Raw genomic sequence first — 17294 nt, forward strand, 5'->3', positions numbered from 1 at the left:
AAAAAAAAAAAAAAACACCACTCAATCACTTTATTTAAACTCTGATAAGCTAACGTGGCCCCAAAAAAAAAAAAAAAAAAAAATTAAGAAGATTGTCGAAGAGGGTGTGTTAATGCGATTCACTAAATAATAAAGACATCATTATTAATTGTTATTGTTTGATTAATTGAGATTTCGACACAAACATTGCATATTGATTTTTAAAGTGAGTGTTTATTAAGTAAGTATTCGTGCCACATAAACTGCAATTCTTTCCAATTTGTGTGCCACATGGTGCTCTTTACCTATTCTTATTCTACATGGGCCAGATCAATCATTAATTACGGTTACGTGTCTTAATGAAGAATTCGGAAAACATGGGTTGTTGATAGATTATATGAGCATCTCTAACATATATATGTATATATACATATATAATTTTTTTTGAATAAACATCTCTTACATTCAAGCAGCATAAATTGCAATCCTTTCCAACTTTCGTGGCACATGGTGATCTTAACATATCCTTATTCTAAATGGGCCAAACATGGATGGTTGATAGATTATGACCTAATTGACCTGTTTAATTTATTGGCCTGTCACGTCACTGCTAGTAACAACCACCATATTGACCTATCTTTCGTCTTAAGTCAAGATACCTAATCAATCCTTGTTCCCATTGAATGTGGAACAAAAAATAAAAAAAATAAAACAAGAGAAGGGGTTTGTGGTGTTTTGAACCCACTACGTTATGGATATGAGAGGAACATCAATTGAATCAGCCTTACTCGATATTTTTGTGATAAATTTGTTAAAATATGTTAAAAAAATTTTAAATGGATTATAAAAGATATTTTATCCTCAGCTAATTGCAAGCAATAAAAAAATGGAACATCCATTGGGAAAAGCGATCATCTAAATTCAACCGAAAGATTGCGATTTCCGTAAGGGGTCATAGAACCAAGTTTTCCTTCAATTTAAGATATGATACATAGTACCTTTTTTTGTTGATTATCGAAGTCTCAATTTTCCAACCAAATACATGAAAATAAACATGCGAACAAAACTTCACTTTAAGTATCTTTAATGGGGATGTAAATTGTGAGAATAAACATGCAACATAATCAATTTACACAATATTTTACAAAAATTGTTCTCCTAGGATGAATTTTAAAATGTTACAGCAAGCCATTATTAAGGTAAATATATACTTTTAAAGACTTTATTAACTCTATTAGATACTCCAAAATTTTCTAAAAAATAAAAATTTTCTCAATAAGTTATTTTAAAAAAAAAAAATTAATAAAATATTTAATTAATTGATAGTCGTAAATAATTTTTATACACATTATATTGGATAACAAATTTGGATTTAACTATCAATTTATACTATCTAAATTTAAATAATATGTATATGACGTATAAAAAGTAATTGATATGTATCATTAAAGATCCTCTTAGCTGTCGAAAATGACAGAAATTCATTGATGGCACATATGCCTATAATGCACTATATATACCAGGCCCATCAAAAGCGACGACCGCTTGAGTTAGATTTCCAGCCAAATTCTTTTTCCCAAGCTCTTTCTCTGAATTCCATGTGTTGAGAATTTGAAGAAGAAAAAAAATGGCTAGAAATCTTAACATACGACACACCATCATTAGCCTTGTTATCCTCATATTGCTCATCTTCTTAGGACTAGGGGCAATCAAAATTTTCAACCAAAAAAAAGAAGCCATCAAAATAGATGCACGAGTCAAGTTTGAGCATCCTGATGATGAAGGTATTTAAGCGAGCTTTCTCTTCACTTTTCCTTCTTGATGATATGCATTTTATTGTCATTCTAAATTGGTGGAGAATGAAAAGCATTGCATCTTCAACTTCCAACCTCAAGTTAGTCCATGAAGTGTCAGTGCGAGTATAAGAATTTTTTATCGTTTTAATTAATAGCAAAAGCTTTTATTAAAATTTCTTTAATATTTTAAAGGATGAAAATATTTAATTTCGGAACAAGATAAATAAAATAAAATTGATTGAAATAAGAGCATTTTCAAGGCTCTTCCTCCATTTTATATTTTTTATTTTAAAGAGGCAATATTTAAAAACAAATTCTAATCTATTATTTAGTTTGATTTTTTAAAATGCAGAATGGGTTTTGGAAAGCCAGAAACATTTTTTATATTTAATATTATTTAATGCTTATTAAAATTCCAAAATATTCTATTATATTAATATATTTTAATTACTATTTATTTCTAAAAACAAAAAAATAAAAAAGAAAGAAAATGAACATAACAATAAAAGTTTAGTGAAAAAATAAAAATAAAAAGTGTAATATAAAAAGCATTGTTGGAGAAATTTTTAAAATTTAACTCTTTACGTTTAAAAATATTTTTTATTCTATAAAAGGTATTTTTTATTTTTGAAGAGTCTTAGAAGATGCGCTAATATATCAATTGCAACTAATTGTTTTTAACTAAATAATACCGATCAATATAAACATTAAATAAAACAGAAAACAATAATATACTAATATTGTACGTACATTTCAATTATTTATATTTTAGTTGATTTTGTTTTTTTAAACTGATAAATTTAATTTGAATTGGTTTAGATGGTTTATCAATTTTTTTTTTTTTCTTCATACTTCTAATCATATGTTTCTTTGGCCATAAATTTGGTCACCCTAAGGAAAGCCAAAAAAGTAATCATGATTTTCCATTATTTTTTCTTGTTTCCAATATTAAGTGTTTGTTTGGCAGAGCTCTTTTTTAAGTTAAAAGCTCTACCTGAAGGCAAAAAAATTTTTTGTTGAAAAATAAGGGTGTTTGGTGTGAGATCCTACATCGTTTGGAGAGGGAAACGAAACATACCTTATAAGAGAGTGTGTATATTTTTTCTTGAGAGACCTTTTAAAATCGTGCGGGCTGGGTCCAAAGCGGACAATATCTCATGCGGATGGATTGGGCTGTTACATTTGGCAAAAGTCAATAAGCACTTGTTGACTAAAAAAACAGTTTTTTTAAACTGTTTTAGAAAGGCCCAAATTTTATGTTTTTTTTAAATAAAAAAAACTTTTTTTTTAGCTTATATGTAAACTCAATGAGCATTTAATATAGCCTTTTTAGTTTATATGAAAACTCATTGAGCAATTAATATAACTTTTTTTTATTTACAGCCAAACACTTATTAACTTTTTAATAAAAGTTCTTTTTAATAAAAAAATTATCAAGTCCCACATCGGTTGGAAAGGGAAATGAAGCATGGCTTATAAGCATGTGGATACTTTTCCCTTGCAGACGCGTTTTGACAAAACCTTGAGGACTGGGTTGTAAGAGGATTTTCCAAGCCCAAAGAACCTTTCCTTGCAGACACATTTTGACAAAACCTTGAGGGCTGGGTTGTAAGAGGATTCCTCAGGCCCAAAGAGGACAATATCTGTATGCGGATGGTCTGGGCTGAGCTCTTACATTATAAGAGGATTCCTGAGGTCCAAAGAGGACAATATCTGCATGCGGAATGGTCTGGGATGTCCAAAGAGGACAATATCTGCATGCGGAATGGTCTGGGATGGTCTGGGCTGAGCTGTTACAAAAAATATATCTTTATATCTACTTAAAATATACGTGTTATTTTATCTGTTTTAAAGATTTATCTATCTATATTTAAATTATATTAAAATATTAACTGATTAAATAGTAATATTGTAAATTTATAACTAAAACTCTATTTTCATCAGCTATATCAAATGGATCCTAAACCAACTTTTATTAACTAAAAAGGAAAGAGCAGAAACAAAAAACAAAGAAAATCCAATAGAGCATTATATATGGACACCCAAAAGATTATGGAAGGTAGGTGAAGAGTTTAATTATTGATGTGCAATCGCAGTGGAAGCTCTAAGAGAAATCAACCCCTGCAGCGGAGACCCAAACTGGGAAACACCAAACTATACTCAAGACGGGCCATTGTACAACAGTTCTCTTATTTGCAATTGTTGCTCTCCTGGTGTTGTTAAATGTCGCATTGTTGATAAACTGTACGTACATGTCTTTTTATGATATTTTCCTACATTTTATAATCCCTAAATTTCTAAATTTGATTAATGATAATAGTCTCACATAGTTTTCCAAACACCATGGCAACTGATATGGTAATTTCTAGTTACTAGAAAAACAAACAAATTAATATTTTACGTATGTTTGTCTGCTTTAATTTATCCATAAAGTAAAATATGATCAGCATATCGAAGACTTAACTTATTTTTCTTTTAGCTACATAAACTTGAACTGGGCAAAACCTTGCATTTTTGTTAATACAGACTTGTTAAAGGGGAGGACCGTTGTGGTAAAATTCCACCATCTCTAGCAACGTTACCTTACCTTGGAGCAGTGTAAGGGAGATTTATTAATTTCTATTTAACACCATCTTGGATTGGATTAATTTGTAAATGCTAACTCTATATTTTCTTCACCCGTTTTTATAGTGATTTCACATGGAACTACCTAAGTGGTGGTATACCTCCAGAATGGACTTCTATGAAGGACTTGAATTATCTGTAACAAATTCCATCAACTTTTATCTCCAAGTTATCCAATTGATTTCTATATAAATATATACTTGTATATATATATATATATATGTTCGAATTAATCACTTGTATGCATGTATGCTTATATGTATGTAGGTCCTTGTATGCGAACAATTTGTCAGGACCAATCCCCATCTACTTGGGAAACATGACCTTTCCTGTATATGTGTATGCTCTAGAAATCTATAATTAATTTTCCAGTACCTTTGGAATAATTAGTTGAAAATCATTCTGGAGATTCATTAGTACTATAACACCGCTGTAATTACAAATTAAGAAGAGTATCTCATATATATTTTGCAGGAGGTTAGATAACAGCATGTTTTGTGGAACTATTCCCCCTGAGGTCGCCAAACTTTTTAACAAGGAGCATCTGTGAGTTCACTAATTACTTTGTGTTTTTACGCTTTCTCTACTTCTCTAGAATATTTTCTACGCATCATTTGCATAAATATAATTATACTGGTCCAATGGGCCGCTGGCGTTGATTCGATAAGCTAAACCAAATTCTAATTCTCAGCATTTTGGCAGCATTCTGCCAAGCGATGTTCAATAATGCATTTAACTCAACCATCAACATGCACGACTATGATCGACAAGAATATAAGGAGAAAAGTTGGCAGTGCAATATGGACCCAACGCTTGCTTAACAGGTTCCTTTCCAACCCCTAATAAATTTACCGCGTTACACATATAATTAAATTAATTATGTTATTTTTATTATTATTATTATTATTATTACTTTTTTTAAAAAGCATAATTTATACACCAAAATGAAGTATGTTATTTGTTTCCTATGCCTAATCCTCTTGATATTTGTAATTCTCTCCAATTTTACAATTGGGTTAATGTTAATTAGTACATCTGCATGAAAATGAACAAGCTCTCCTCTATCAGTTAAAACAAGTTTGCTTTATGTGTTAGTTGTTTGCCAATAAAGATGACCACGATTAAATTCCAACTACGTCTTATTACTGAACATGTGTATAAATTATTATATATAAAAGTAGAACTGCTATTATTGTGGGGGAAGTCACTCATCCGTCGGTGGGTGACAGCAGTGGCGACTTCCCGGTAGTAGTTCTGTGGGTTTTTAGAAATGAAAAAGCAAAGGCAGTTCATAGTTGGCATTAAAGAAATTATTTTAAGATGGGAATCATGGTAATTCCGATCCTTTTTTTTTTTTTGGTAATAGTAATTCTGATCATTTTGGCATCCCACTACTCCTGCGAAACTGATAAGTTGGGGGTGCAATGCCCGCCAAAATCTGCTCCACAGGGTATGTGAAGGGATGTCATCCGAATCCACTTCCCAACTTTACAATCCACGGGCTCTGGCCCAAAACAATTTCCCCACGAAAAAATGTTACTTTCGATGAAAATGTTGTAAGTCTAGTTTTGTAATTTTTTTTTTTTTTTTAAGCATTATTACTTTATTTTTAAATTGTAAAATAATTTATTTTTTGTTATGCAGTTAAAAGGTCAGCTCTTAAGGGACCTCCATTATTATTGGCCAAATTTAAGAAATGACTATGATAAGACCTTCTGGGCACTCGAGTGGGTAAAACATGGACCTGATTACAATGTAGGTGATGGTTCTCAACTTGCGTATTTTAACCAAACAGTTAATCTGTTCGGTAAGGACGAGATACGTGAAGCTCTGAGTATCTTGGGTGCTGAAGAAAAAAGGTCCTTTATGTTTAACGATACGCTTGAACAGCTAAAACGTATAACGACCCCTGAATTGGTTTGCAAGAAATTTGAAAAAGAAGGTGAAACACTGCTGGTCGAGATAAGGTTTTGTCTGGGAAACAATTTACAAAATCTCACGGATTGCCAGCCCAGTAACATATCGGCGAGCTGCAACCCAGAATTTTTTGTTTACTATTTACCACCAAAAAAATAAAATTAAAAAAATTACTTTTTTTTTTTTTGACTCTTTTTATGATGGAATTACAGAGGAAGCCGTTGCTTCCTTCTCTTTGTAACGCCCTCGTTGGGCCCTCTTTTATGCTTTTATTATGTGTGCCTTAAACCAAGCCATGAATATGAATAAGGAAGTATTAACTGAGAAACTAAATACTCCGCCGCTGGTACTTGAAATATGTGGGTATTTATAGGAATGGCAAATATGTATAATCTTTGTGAGTTTCTCTGCCAATGATAAATGTTTTAACAAGAAATCTGCCTTCCTCTTCTATACCCAACCATCTTTTTATTTATGGGGAATCGATTTTCATACGAATTTATCACTTTTTATATTGTTTTCCTTGTACGATTAACTTGGTGTATAATTATGTTCACGGTTGCCAACTAACCTAATAGTATAACACGTTATTGTTATGTACTCCAACACTCCATATCCAGAGTTGCTGTAATTAAACGAACATATAACATCATCATTAACAAGTTGCTCAATATATACATATATATATATATATATTAGGCAAGGCCAAGCAATATCACTGCTGTAAGGCAGTGATAAGTAAAGCTCTGCTAATGGTCGAGATAAAGTCCACCAATTTAGAAACTCTCTAGGATTGTCCACCAAAGTAATCGACAAGCTGTAAACCAGCATTATTTTATGTCCAGAAGTGAAAATTATGCTCGTTCTTCGTTTGGTGCTTTTTGTGTTGACTTTTTGAATGAACGCAATTTTTTTTTTTTTTTGGGGGGTCCTATTACTAAAAGACAAAATTACTTGACCTAATTGACCTCTTCAATTTCTTCGCCAATTAATTCATTTTCAGGCATGCACGACCCACATATTTACCTGCCATCCCCCACACCATCGCCACGTACACAATTATTGATGGTGGAATCTTTTTTTTTTTTTTTTAATTAATTAATTAATTATTTATTTATTATTATTATTATTGTTATTATTTTCAATGGTAGAAGGGCTGGGCACATGTAAAGAAGTTGGAAGAGGAATAATTATAGATTTGAGATTTAATAACAAATCAAGTAGACAATAAATATTCGTGTGGTCAACCTTTAGGTGGACCATCAATTTTTGTTATGCTAACTATGACAACATTCCTTTAGGTGTTATAGATGTCAATAATTTGTTATACGGATTATAAATGATTAAGATTTTATTCATTAAATAATAGCAAGTAATATCAAAAAAAGGAACATCCATTGGGACAAGCTATCATCTTAATGCAACCAAAAAACTGCAAATACCTTAAGGGATCGCAAAACAATTTTCCTTCTAATTAAATCGTGAATTATAGTACAATTTTTTTGCTGATCATCAACGTCTCCAATAATAACCAAGCAGATGCATGAAAACAAATATACGAAGAAAACCCCACTTAGCTGTCAGAAATGACAGAATGATGGGTACATACGCGTAAAATGCACTCTATACCCAGTCATCACAAGCGACGACCCGCTTGGTCAGATTTTCCAACCGAATTCTTTTATCCCAAGCTCTTTCACTGAATTCCAAGCGTTGAGAATTTGGAAAAGAAAAAAATGGCTACAATTCCTAATGGACCAGACACCATCATTGGCCCTATTATCTTCATATTGCTCATCTTAGGAGCAATCAAAGTAGATGCACAAGCCAGGTTTAAGGTTCCTGATGATGAAGGTACTTAAGCGAGCTTTCTCTTTTCATATCCTTCTTAACTATATGCACTTTATAATCATTCTAAATTGGTGGAAAATGAAAAGCATTGCATATTCAACTTCCTACCCCAACTTTGTCCAGGAAGTGTCAGTGTGAGCATAGTAAACATTTTAGGTAGTATTAATTACCAGCAGCCCGAGTTGGAATTTAAACTAATTCTTAATTGAGCTGACCAAGTGTAAAAAATGTAGTCATGATTTCCCTTTCCTTTTTCTTGTTTCTAACACTAAGCAAGCTTTTATTATGAGATCTCACATCGGTTGGAAAGGGGAACGAAGCATGGCTTATAAGCGTGTGGATACCTTTCCCTTTATAGAGGCCTTTTAAAACCTTGAGGGCTGGGTTGTAAAAGGATTTTTCAGGCCCAAAGAGGACAATATCTGCATGCGGTGATCTGGGATAGGCTGTTACAGATGGTATCAGAGCCAGTACCTGGATCGGTATGCCAGCGAGGATGCTGGGCCCCAAGGGGGGAGGATTGTGAGATCCCACATCGGTTGGAAAGGGGAACGAAGCATGGATTATAAGCGTGTGGTTGGTATGCCAGCGAGGACGCTGGGCCCCAAGGGGGGAGGATTGTGAGATCCCACATCGTTTGGAAAGGAGAACGAAGCATGGCTTATAAGCGTGTGGATACATTTCCCTTGTAGAGGCCTTTTAAAACCTAGAGGGCTGGATTGTAAGAGGATTCTTAAGGCCCAAAGAGGACAATATCTGCATGCGGGTGATTTGGGCTGGGCTGTTACATTTATTTTATCAAAATAAAAAGAGGGGTAAAAGAATTCATATAGTGTATTATATATGGACAATATCTGCATGCGGATGATCTGAGCTTGGCTGTTACAGATGGTATCAGAGCCAGTACCCGAATCGGTGTGCTAGCGAGGACGCTGGGCCCCAAGGGGGGAGGATTGTGAGATCCCACATCGGTTGGAAAAGGGAACGAAGCATGACTTATAAGCGTGTGGATACCTTTCCCTTGTAGAGGCCTTTTAAAACCTTGAAGGCTGGGTTGTAAGAAGATTTCCCAGACCCAAAGAGGACAATATCTATATGCGGATGATCTGGGCTGGGCTGTTACATTTATTTTATCAAAAGAAAAAGAGGGGTAAAAGAATTCCTATAGTGTATTATATATGGATACTGACAGAGTAAAATCACGCAGGAAAAATAATGAAAAAAAATGATGGAAGGTGAAAAATTTTAATTACTGATTGTAAGCGCAGTGGAAGCTCTAATAGAAATAGATGTACAAGTAGGGAAGAAAGACTGGAACCCCAACATAGACCCCTGCATCGATAACACAATCCTGGTGATGTATGCCTCGTTGTTCATCTGTACGTACATGTCTTTGATCAAATTTTCCTACACTGTATAATTTATAAATCTGATTGATATTTACTATAACAATAATCATAAAATAGTTTACCAAATAACATGGCAACTCATATTATTTTTCTAGCTGCTAGATTTTCTCATTTATATATTCAGGTTGTTATTCATCCTTCATTGATGATAAACACCTGCTATCTCTATGTTTATCATCCAACCGAGTAGCATTTTTACACTAATGTATTGTTACATTGGTTGTGTTGAAATATAAATTTGTTTTTTTTTTATTTTATTAATTTGTGGGCCTTGATAGTTTAATAAGAGTCCAACTGTTAAGGAAATTCATTTAGGGTATTGTTATGAAGTTATTGTACATAAGTAGGGTTAGCAGCTGGTATATATATGTTTTTTTCTTTGGTTAGTCTTGTAAGCCGAAACAGAGCATTTTCAATAAAATAGAGTTTTTGGTTTTCCTTCTGTTTTCTTGTTTAACAGGGTGGAATCAGAGCCTTTGCGTGAACAGTACCAATAAACAGGTGCTGCATGAACAGTATCTATGTGAACAGTCCCATAAAACAGTATCTACATGAACAATACCCATAATTAAAAAAAAAAAAATATTGGCTAATAACGGTATGGTTCCCTTTCAAGTTTCAACACTTAGCAAGAATAACTATGATAACTGGAGTATCAAGATCAAGGCTCTCCTTAGCGCCCAAGACGTGTGGGAGATAGTGGAGAAAAGTTACATCAAAACAGAGAATGAAGTTAGTCTATCTCAAAATCAAAGAGATGGTTTGAGAGACTCAAGAAAGAGGGACAAGAAATCTCTCTACCTAATCTATCAAGGATTAGATTATGATACATTTGAGAATGATGTGATTCCGCCCGAGCCCGCTCCACCGATAACCCGCTGGGGTGCTGACTCGACACGGATGAAGACTAGGCCAATCACAAGAGCTCAAATTGAGAGATTTAAGGACAACCTGGGAGTATTTATACAGGGGGTAATCAATCTCAACAGAGCTTATCCATACTTGAAGATACAAAGCCTATTCTAAGCATCCAAGTGGTGGAAGCCGATACGGACCCGGGTGACGGTTTCGGTACATTTTTGGAGTCCGGGAAGCATGAAATGGTTCCAATGCTTTATGGTTTCAATACATATGCCTAAGAGGTCATGGAATCAAGTTAAAGCAGTCTCAAATGCAATCAAAAAGGGCTTGTACGGACAGCATCAACAATTTGGCCTAATTTGCTGTATTGCTTGCCAGCTTTATTGTATTTTACTGTATTAGCCTTTTCTTATTTTTCCAAGCATGGGCAATGTGTGGGCCTTCATATTCAGCTTATTTGGTATCCTAAAAAGCATCTAGAAGCTGATTTGGAGCTCAAAGAGGTCAAAGATTGATCAAAGTCAACTTGATAAAAAAGGCTAGCATTTTTAGTTTCCTAATTTGTTTTTACTTTTTGTTTTAGGAAACTACCATTACTTTTTGGCTTTTATTTATTTATTTTCTGGACAAATAACTTTAGGAAGGTTTTTATTTTATTCTTTCCATTGTAAATTAATTAATTCCTAATTTAATATAAAGGAATTAATTAATCAAACTTAGATTAGGAAACGAAGTATAGTTTCGGCCAACTAGGTTTCTTTATGTGTGGTGGTTGATTTTCTTTATGTTCTAGGGTTTTATTTCGTGGCTTTGTAGCCTATTTAAAGGCTTAGTTATCAATAAGATTACAACTTTGATTTGATTGAGAAAATACTTGTGAGATTAATTATCTCTTTGTTCTTTGAGAACACCTAAAACACCATTAGAGAATTGGTTGTTTTAGCTTGACTTATCAATAGGTTTTCCATCCCCTATTGTGGCGTCTGCATTATACCAAGGTTTCTAACCACAGGTTGGTTAGGGGTTGAGGTCCATTCCATTATAACTTGAACTTAATTGAGATCCGGGCTAATATAATACGGATTTAGAAGCAGGTCGTCCTAGGTTCGTATCAAAGAAGGTCTCGGAAGCCAAGTCAGCTAAAGAAGCATGGGAAAAGCTTCAAAACTCCTACAAAGGGAGCCGATCCAGTCAAGAAGGTATGGCTTCAAACCTTAAGAGCCGAGTTTGAAACGCTGTATATGAAGGAAGGAGAGATCATATTTGATTATTTTTCTAGAGTTTTGATGGTGACCAATCAATTAAAAAGGAATGGTGAAAAGTTAGATGATGTTAAAATCATGGAGAAAATTCTTAGATCGTTAGATTCAAAGTTTGATCATATTGGCGCCATCATTGAAGAAACAAAAGACTTGGAAGCTATGACATTGGAGCAGCTCTTGGGTTCATTGCAAGCCTGTGAAGAAAAGAAAAGGAAGAAGGAAAGAATAGTGGAACAATTGTTCAAGACCTGAATTGATGAAGCTCAAGAAGAACGCAGCTATGGTCACATGATTGTAGCCATCAAGGATGAGGCCATACCTAAGGACGTGGCCGCGAGCAAGAACCTAGATAGGGCTGGAAATTTGGTGATGATCACAGCAACAATTTTCAAAGAGGAAGAGGTTTTATAAGAGGCTGTGGGAGAGGAAGTTCAAAACCAAGGTATGATAAGTCCCATGTGAAGTGTTATAAATGTGGAAGATTTGGTTATTATGCTTCTGAATGTAGAATTCCTTGTCATAATAAAATTGAAGAGAAGGCCAGTTATGTTGAAGAAAAAGGTCAAGAAGAAGGTACGTTGCTGCTGGCGTACAAAGACAGTGAAAAAAGTGAAGACAACATATGGTACCTAGATACTACTGCAAGTAATCATATGTGCGGCAAAAAGGATATGTTTTTAGAGCTTGATGAAACTGTGAGTGGTAGTGTGTCCTTTGGGGACAAATCCAAAGTATCAGTGAGGTGCAGAGGTAGCATTCCAATTCGCTTCAAGAGTGGAAAACATCAATTCAGATCAAATGTGTATTATGTGTCAAGTATGAAGAGTAATATCTTGAGCTTAGGATAACTCTTGGAGAAAGGCTATGATATTCACCTAATAGATCATAATCTTTGTATAAGGGACCATGCAAGCAAGTTGATAATTAAATTGCCAATGTCAAGAAATAGAATGTTTAGGTTCAACATTCAAAGTGACAATGCCAAGTGTCTTAAGACATGTTATAAGGAAGGGTTTTGGCTTTGGCATTTTCGGTTTGGACATCTCAATTTTGGAAGTCTTAAGTTGCTGTTTAAAAAGGAGATGATGAAGGGATTACCTTGTATTCGTAATCCGGATCAAGTGTGCGAAGGGTGCTTACTTGAAAAGCAATTCAAGAAAAGCTTTCCCAAAAAGATGACCTCAAGAGCTCAAAAGCCACTGGAACTTATACATGCTGATGTGTGCGGTCTAATGAAACCAAGTTCACTTGGTAAGAGTAACTATTTCCTTCTTTTCATTGATAAATTTTCAAAAAAGATGTGGGTATATTTTTTGAAAGAAAAATTAAAGATGTTTAAGAATCTTAAGAAGTTTAAGGCTCTTGTTGAGAAGGAAAGTGATTGTTTAATCAAAGCTATGAGATCTGATCGAGGAGGAGAGTTCACATCAAATGAATTCAAAAAATATTGTGAGGATCATGGAATTCGAAGGTTTCTAACAATGACAAGATCCCCCTAACAGAATGGTGTAGTAGAAAGGAAGAATAGAACAATTCTTAACATGGCAAGGAGTATGCTCAAAAGCAAGAAATTGCCGAAAGAACTTTAGGCAAAGGCAGTTGCATGTGCTGTTTACTTATTTAACCAGTCTCCAACAAGAAATGTGTTGGGAAAAATACTGCGAAAAGCATGGAGTGGTAGGAAACCAGATGTTTCTCATCTAAGAGTGTTTGGAAGCATATCTTATGTGCATGTACCTGATGAGAAAAGAAGCAAATTGGATGATAAAAGTGAGAAGTATGTCTTCATTGGTTATGACTCAAACTCCAAAGGATACAAGCTCTAGAATCCTAAGAATAGGAAAACAATAATCAGCTGGGATGTTATATTTAATGAAGAAGAAGAATGGAATTGGAAATCACAAGAGAAAAATTATAATTTTTCCTATATTTTGAAGAGGAAGGAATGGATCTATCAAGGTTGGAGCAAATATGAGAGGAGCCGAGCACTCCACCAACTTCACCAATCTCAAGCAGTCAAGAAGATGAAAGTTCAAGTGAAAGAGCTCCACGGTTCAAGAGTTTACAAGAGGTTTATGAAGTAACCGAAAACCAAGAGAACCTGACCTTGTTTTATCTCTTTGCCAATTGTAAGCCAATGAATTTCCAAGAAGCAATGGAAGATAAAAATTTGAAAAATGCAATGGATGAGGAGATAAAGGCAATTAAGAAGAACAACACTTGTGAACCAGCTTCACTTCTAAGTGGATATAAGGCTATTGGTGTGAAATGGGTGTATAAAGTTAAAAAAAATGCCAAATGAGAGTATTATAGTCAAAGAGCTAGAATAGACTATAATGAAGTATTTGTTCCCGTTGCTTGACTAGAAATGGTTAGATTGATTATTTCCTTGGCAGTTTAGCATGGTTGGAAGGTACATCAAATGGATGTAAAATCTGCCTTCCTAAATGGGTTTCTTGAAGAAGAGGTATATATTGAGTAATCACGAGGGTATGAAATCAAGGGACAAGAAGACAAGGTTTTAAAGTTGAAGAAGGCACTTTATAGATTAAAGCAAGCACCAAGAGCTTGGAATGCTCGAATTGATAAGTATCTCTAAGAAAGAAGCTTGATCTAATGCCCATATGAACACGCACCTTACATTAAAGTTCGAAATAATATATCTTGATTGTGTGTTTATATGTAGATGATTTGATTTTCATAGGGAGCAATTCAAGCATGGTTGCCAAGTTTAAGAAAGAGATGACTAAGGAATTCGAAATGACCGATATTGGGCTCATGTGTTATTATTTCAGCATTGAAGTGAAACAAGAAGATAAAGGCATCCTAATTACTCACGAAGGTTATGCAAAGGAGGTACTTAAGAAGTTTAAGATGGATGATATAAATCCGGTTGGTACACCAGTGGAATGTGGAATCAAGTTATCAAAGCATAAGGAAGGAGAAAAGGTGGATCCAACATTTTTTAAGAACTTGGTTGGAAGTTTAAGATACTTGACATGTACAAGGCTAGATATTCTCTATGCTGTAGAAGTTATAAGTCGATACATGGAGAATCCAATAACAATTCACTTGAAGGTAGCAAAAAAGATTCTTCGTTATCTAAGAGGTACAATAAGCTTCGATTCGTATTACTCAACATCTGATGATAATAAGCTTGTAGGGTATAGTGATAATGATTGGAGTGGAGATATAGATGATCACAAAAGTACGAGTGGATTTGTGTTTTACTTGGGAGCTACTGCTTTTACATGGATGTCAAAGAAGCAGCCGATCATTACACTTTGCGAAGTATGTAGCTGCCACTTCATGTGTTTGCCATGCAATTTGGCTTCGAAACTTGCTAAAAAAGTTGGGTTGTCCACAAGAAGAACTAACCAAGATATGTGTGGATAACAAATCAGTAATAGCTCTTACCGATATCTTTACCAGGCCTCTCAAGCAAGAAGTCTTTGTTAAATTGAGAAGTTTAATTAGAGTTACAAAATCAAGTTTAAAGGGGGGTGTTGAAATATAAACTTGTTTTTATTTTTATTTTATTGATTTGTTGGCCTTGGTAGTTTAATAAGAGTCCAACTATTAAGGAAATTCTTTTAGGGTATTGTTATGAAGTTATTTTACATAAGTATGGTTAACAACTAGTATATATATATATGTTTTTTTCTTTGGTTAGTCTTGTAAGCCGAAACAGAGCATCTTCAATAAAACAGAGTTTTTGGTTTTCCTTCTGTTTTCTTGTTTAACATAGTTGTCCTATATCTTTTTACAAATTTGTTTAGCAAATTACTTTTGTGATTGTTACTGTACACTTAATACAACGTAAACATTCAAATGCTGTAACTCATATGTATGTTCCTCTGCTTTAATATCCATAAAGTAATTATATGAAGCATGTTAAAGACTTAAACAAATTTTCTTATGAGTTACAAAAACTTGAACTTGGCAATACCTTGTGTTTTTTTTTTTGCTACAGGCTTCTTAAAGGGGAGGACCTTTATGGTAAACTTCCACCATCTCTAGCAAAGCAACCTTAGCTCGAAAAGCTTAAGGGAGATAATTTATTAATTAACATCTCCACTATTCATTTTTCTTTTACACCATCTTGTATTGGATTAATGGATCCACAGCAATTTGTATGTCAATTCTTGTAAATGTTAACTCTATATTTTCGTCACCCATGTGATTCCACACGGAACTTCCTTAGTGGTAGCATACCTCCAGCATGGACTTCTATGAAGAACTTGAAATATCTGTAACGAATTCCATCAACTTTTATCTTTTATTTGGATATATATGTATGTTTGTATATATATATATATATATACACGGATGTACATGATCTAATAATAACACACGGTATAGGTCCTTGTATGTGAAGAATTTATCTGGACCAATCCCCACCTACCTGGGAAACATGACCTCTCTTATATATCTGTATGCTCTAGAAATCTCTCATTTTCCACCTTTTCATCAGTTGAAAATCATTCTAGATGTTCATTGGTTTTAATACTCCTGTAATTACAAAGGAGAGTATTCATATATGCAGGAGCTTAGAAAGCAACATGTTTTCTGCAACCGTTCCCACAGAGCTTGCCAAATTGTTTAACTTGGAGCATCTATCAGTTCTTTTAGCTTTGTTTTCATGCTTTCTCTACGATTTGATTATTTGATTATTTGGTGTCTCTAGATTTTCTACTCTTCATTTGCTTAATGAAATCATACAGAATAGGCTAACGTTGGTTCAATCTTGCCCATTGGTGAATGCAGCAATCTTAAGGCTAACTATCTTAAGGGAAGTTTCCTGAGGCTCTCACTAAGCTAACCAAATTGACAGAACTATAAGTGCCCCTTGATAATACAGTTGAAGTAGAATTAATTAGCAGCAACAACTTCACAGGAAGAATACCCCAACTCTTACCAGATGGAAAAATTATTCTCAATGTATTATAAAGCATATATTAGTAGATTCTACCTCACTTAAAACTGTTCGAAGAATACCCAATCATGAAGTTGTAACTGGTACTGTTTAAGCGTGCAACTCCATGCAGAAGGATTAGTGACTTAGATGGACATAGATTAGAATTTTCGTCCTTAATGAAATATGACGACGATGAAACTTTCGCAATGCTATATGGTATTAAGACATTATCAAAAGCAATGGTGTTTACCATGAATTTAATCTTTATTTATATGACACAATGTTGAGAAGTTGCAATCTTTGTGGCCCAATGTAAAGTCTCACATCGGTTGAAAAGGGGAACGAAATACTCCTTATAAGTGAGTGTGGAAATCTTTCCCTTGAGAGGTTTTTTCAAACCTTGAGGGCTGGGTTGTAAGAGGATTCCCCAAGCCCAAAGAGGACAATATCTCATGTGGGTAGTCTGGGCTGTCACAGATGGTATCAGAGCCAGACCCAGATTGGTGTGCCAGCGAGGACGCTGAGCCCTAAGGGGGGAGGATTGTGAAATCTCACATCGGTTGGAAAGGGGAACGAAACACTCCTTATAAGTGGATGTGGATACCTTTATCTTGAGAGGCCTTTTAAAACCTTGAGGGCTCGATTGTAAGAGGATTCCCCAGGCCCAAAGAGGACA

General features: G+C 34.3%; 2 protein-coding genes across 3 annotated transcripts; both read left to right on the forward strand.

Annotated features, from left to right (window-relative positions):
- The first annotated feature begins 1520 nt into the window (after positions 1 to 1520).
- LOC107406598 (probable LRR receptor-like serine/threonine-protein kinase At1g07650) lies at positions 1521 to 6650 on the forward strand. Of its 2 annotated transcripts, XR_009634782.1 has the most exons (9): positions 1521 to 1763; positions 3872 to 4019; positions 4302 to 4373; positions 4467 to 4538; positions 4668 to 4739; positions 4875 to 4946; positions 5092 to 5224; positions 5850 to 5956; positions 6045 to 6650. XR_009634782.1 is itself a non-coding variant. In XM_048467605.2 (8 exons), the coding sequence occupies exons 1-7, from the start codon at positions 1607 to 1609 to the stop codon at positions 5219 to 5221; spliced, it is 723 nt and encodes a 240-aa protein (XP_048323562.2). In that variant the 5' UTR covers positions 1521 to 1606; the 3' UTR covers positions 5222 to 5224; positions 6045 to 6650. The 2 variants fall into 2 exon arrangements, 1 of the variants encoding a protein (XP_048323562.2); XM_048467605.2 differs by lacking the exon at positions 5850 to 5956.
- A 7187-nt stretch (positions 6651 to 13837) lies between these two features.
- LOC132800223 (uncharacterized mitochondrial protein AtMg00810-like) lies at positions 13838 to 15734 on the forward strand. Its single transcript, XM_060813463.1, has 4 exons — positions 13838 to 13961; positions 14387 to 14991; positions 15480 to 15547; positions 15674 to 15734. The coding sequence occupies exons 1-4, from the start codon at positions 13838 to 13840 to the stop codon at positions 15732 to 15734; spliced, it is 858 nt and encodes a 285-aa protein (XP_060669446.1).
- Positions 15735 to 17294: the final 1560 nt, after the last annotated feature.

This window comes from Ziziphus jujuba, chromosome 1 (assembly GCF_031755915.1).
Source record: "Ziziphus jujuba cultivar Dongzao chromosome 1, ASM3175591v1".
Lineage (NCBI taxonomy): Eukaryota > Viridiplantae > Streptophyta > Magnoliopsida > Rosales > Rhamnaceae > Ziziphus > Ziziphus jujuba.

What these genes read in the sequence shown, in the direction of transcription:
- LOC107406598 (XM_048467605.2), top strand. Translation starts at nt 1,607, where the DNA reads ATGGCTAGAAATCTTAACATACGACACACCATCATTAGCCTTGTTATC. An exon ending in TGAGCATCCTGATGATGAAG is followed by an intron (nt 1,764 to 3,871) that starts GTATTTAAGCGA and finishes GTGCAATCGCAG; the next exon opens with TGGAAGCTCTAAGAGAAATC. An exon ending in ATGACCTTTCCTGTATATGT is followed by an intron (nt 4,740 to 4,874) that starts GTATGCTCTAGA and finishes TATATTTTGCAG; the next exon opens with GAGGTTAGATAACAGCATGT.
- LOC132800223 (XM_060813463.1), top strand. Translation starts at nt 13,838, where the DNA reads ATGAATTTCCAAGAAGCAATGGAAGATAAAAATTTGAAAAATGCAATG. An exon ending in AAGTGGATATAAGGCTATTG is followed by an intron (nt 13,962 to 14,386) that starts GTGTGAAATGGG and finishes GTTTATATGTAG; the next exon opens with ATGATTTGATTTTCATAGGG. An exon ending in TCAAATGCTGTAACTCATAT is followed by an intron (nt 15,548 to 15,673) that starts GTATGTTCCTCT and finishes TTTTTGCTACAG; the next exon opens with GCTTCTTAAAGGGGAGGACC.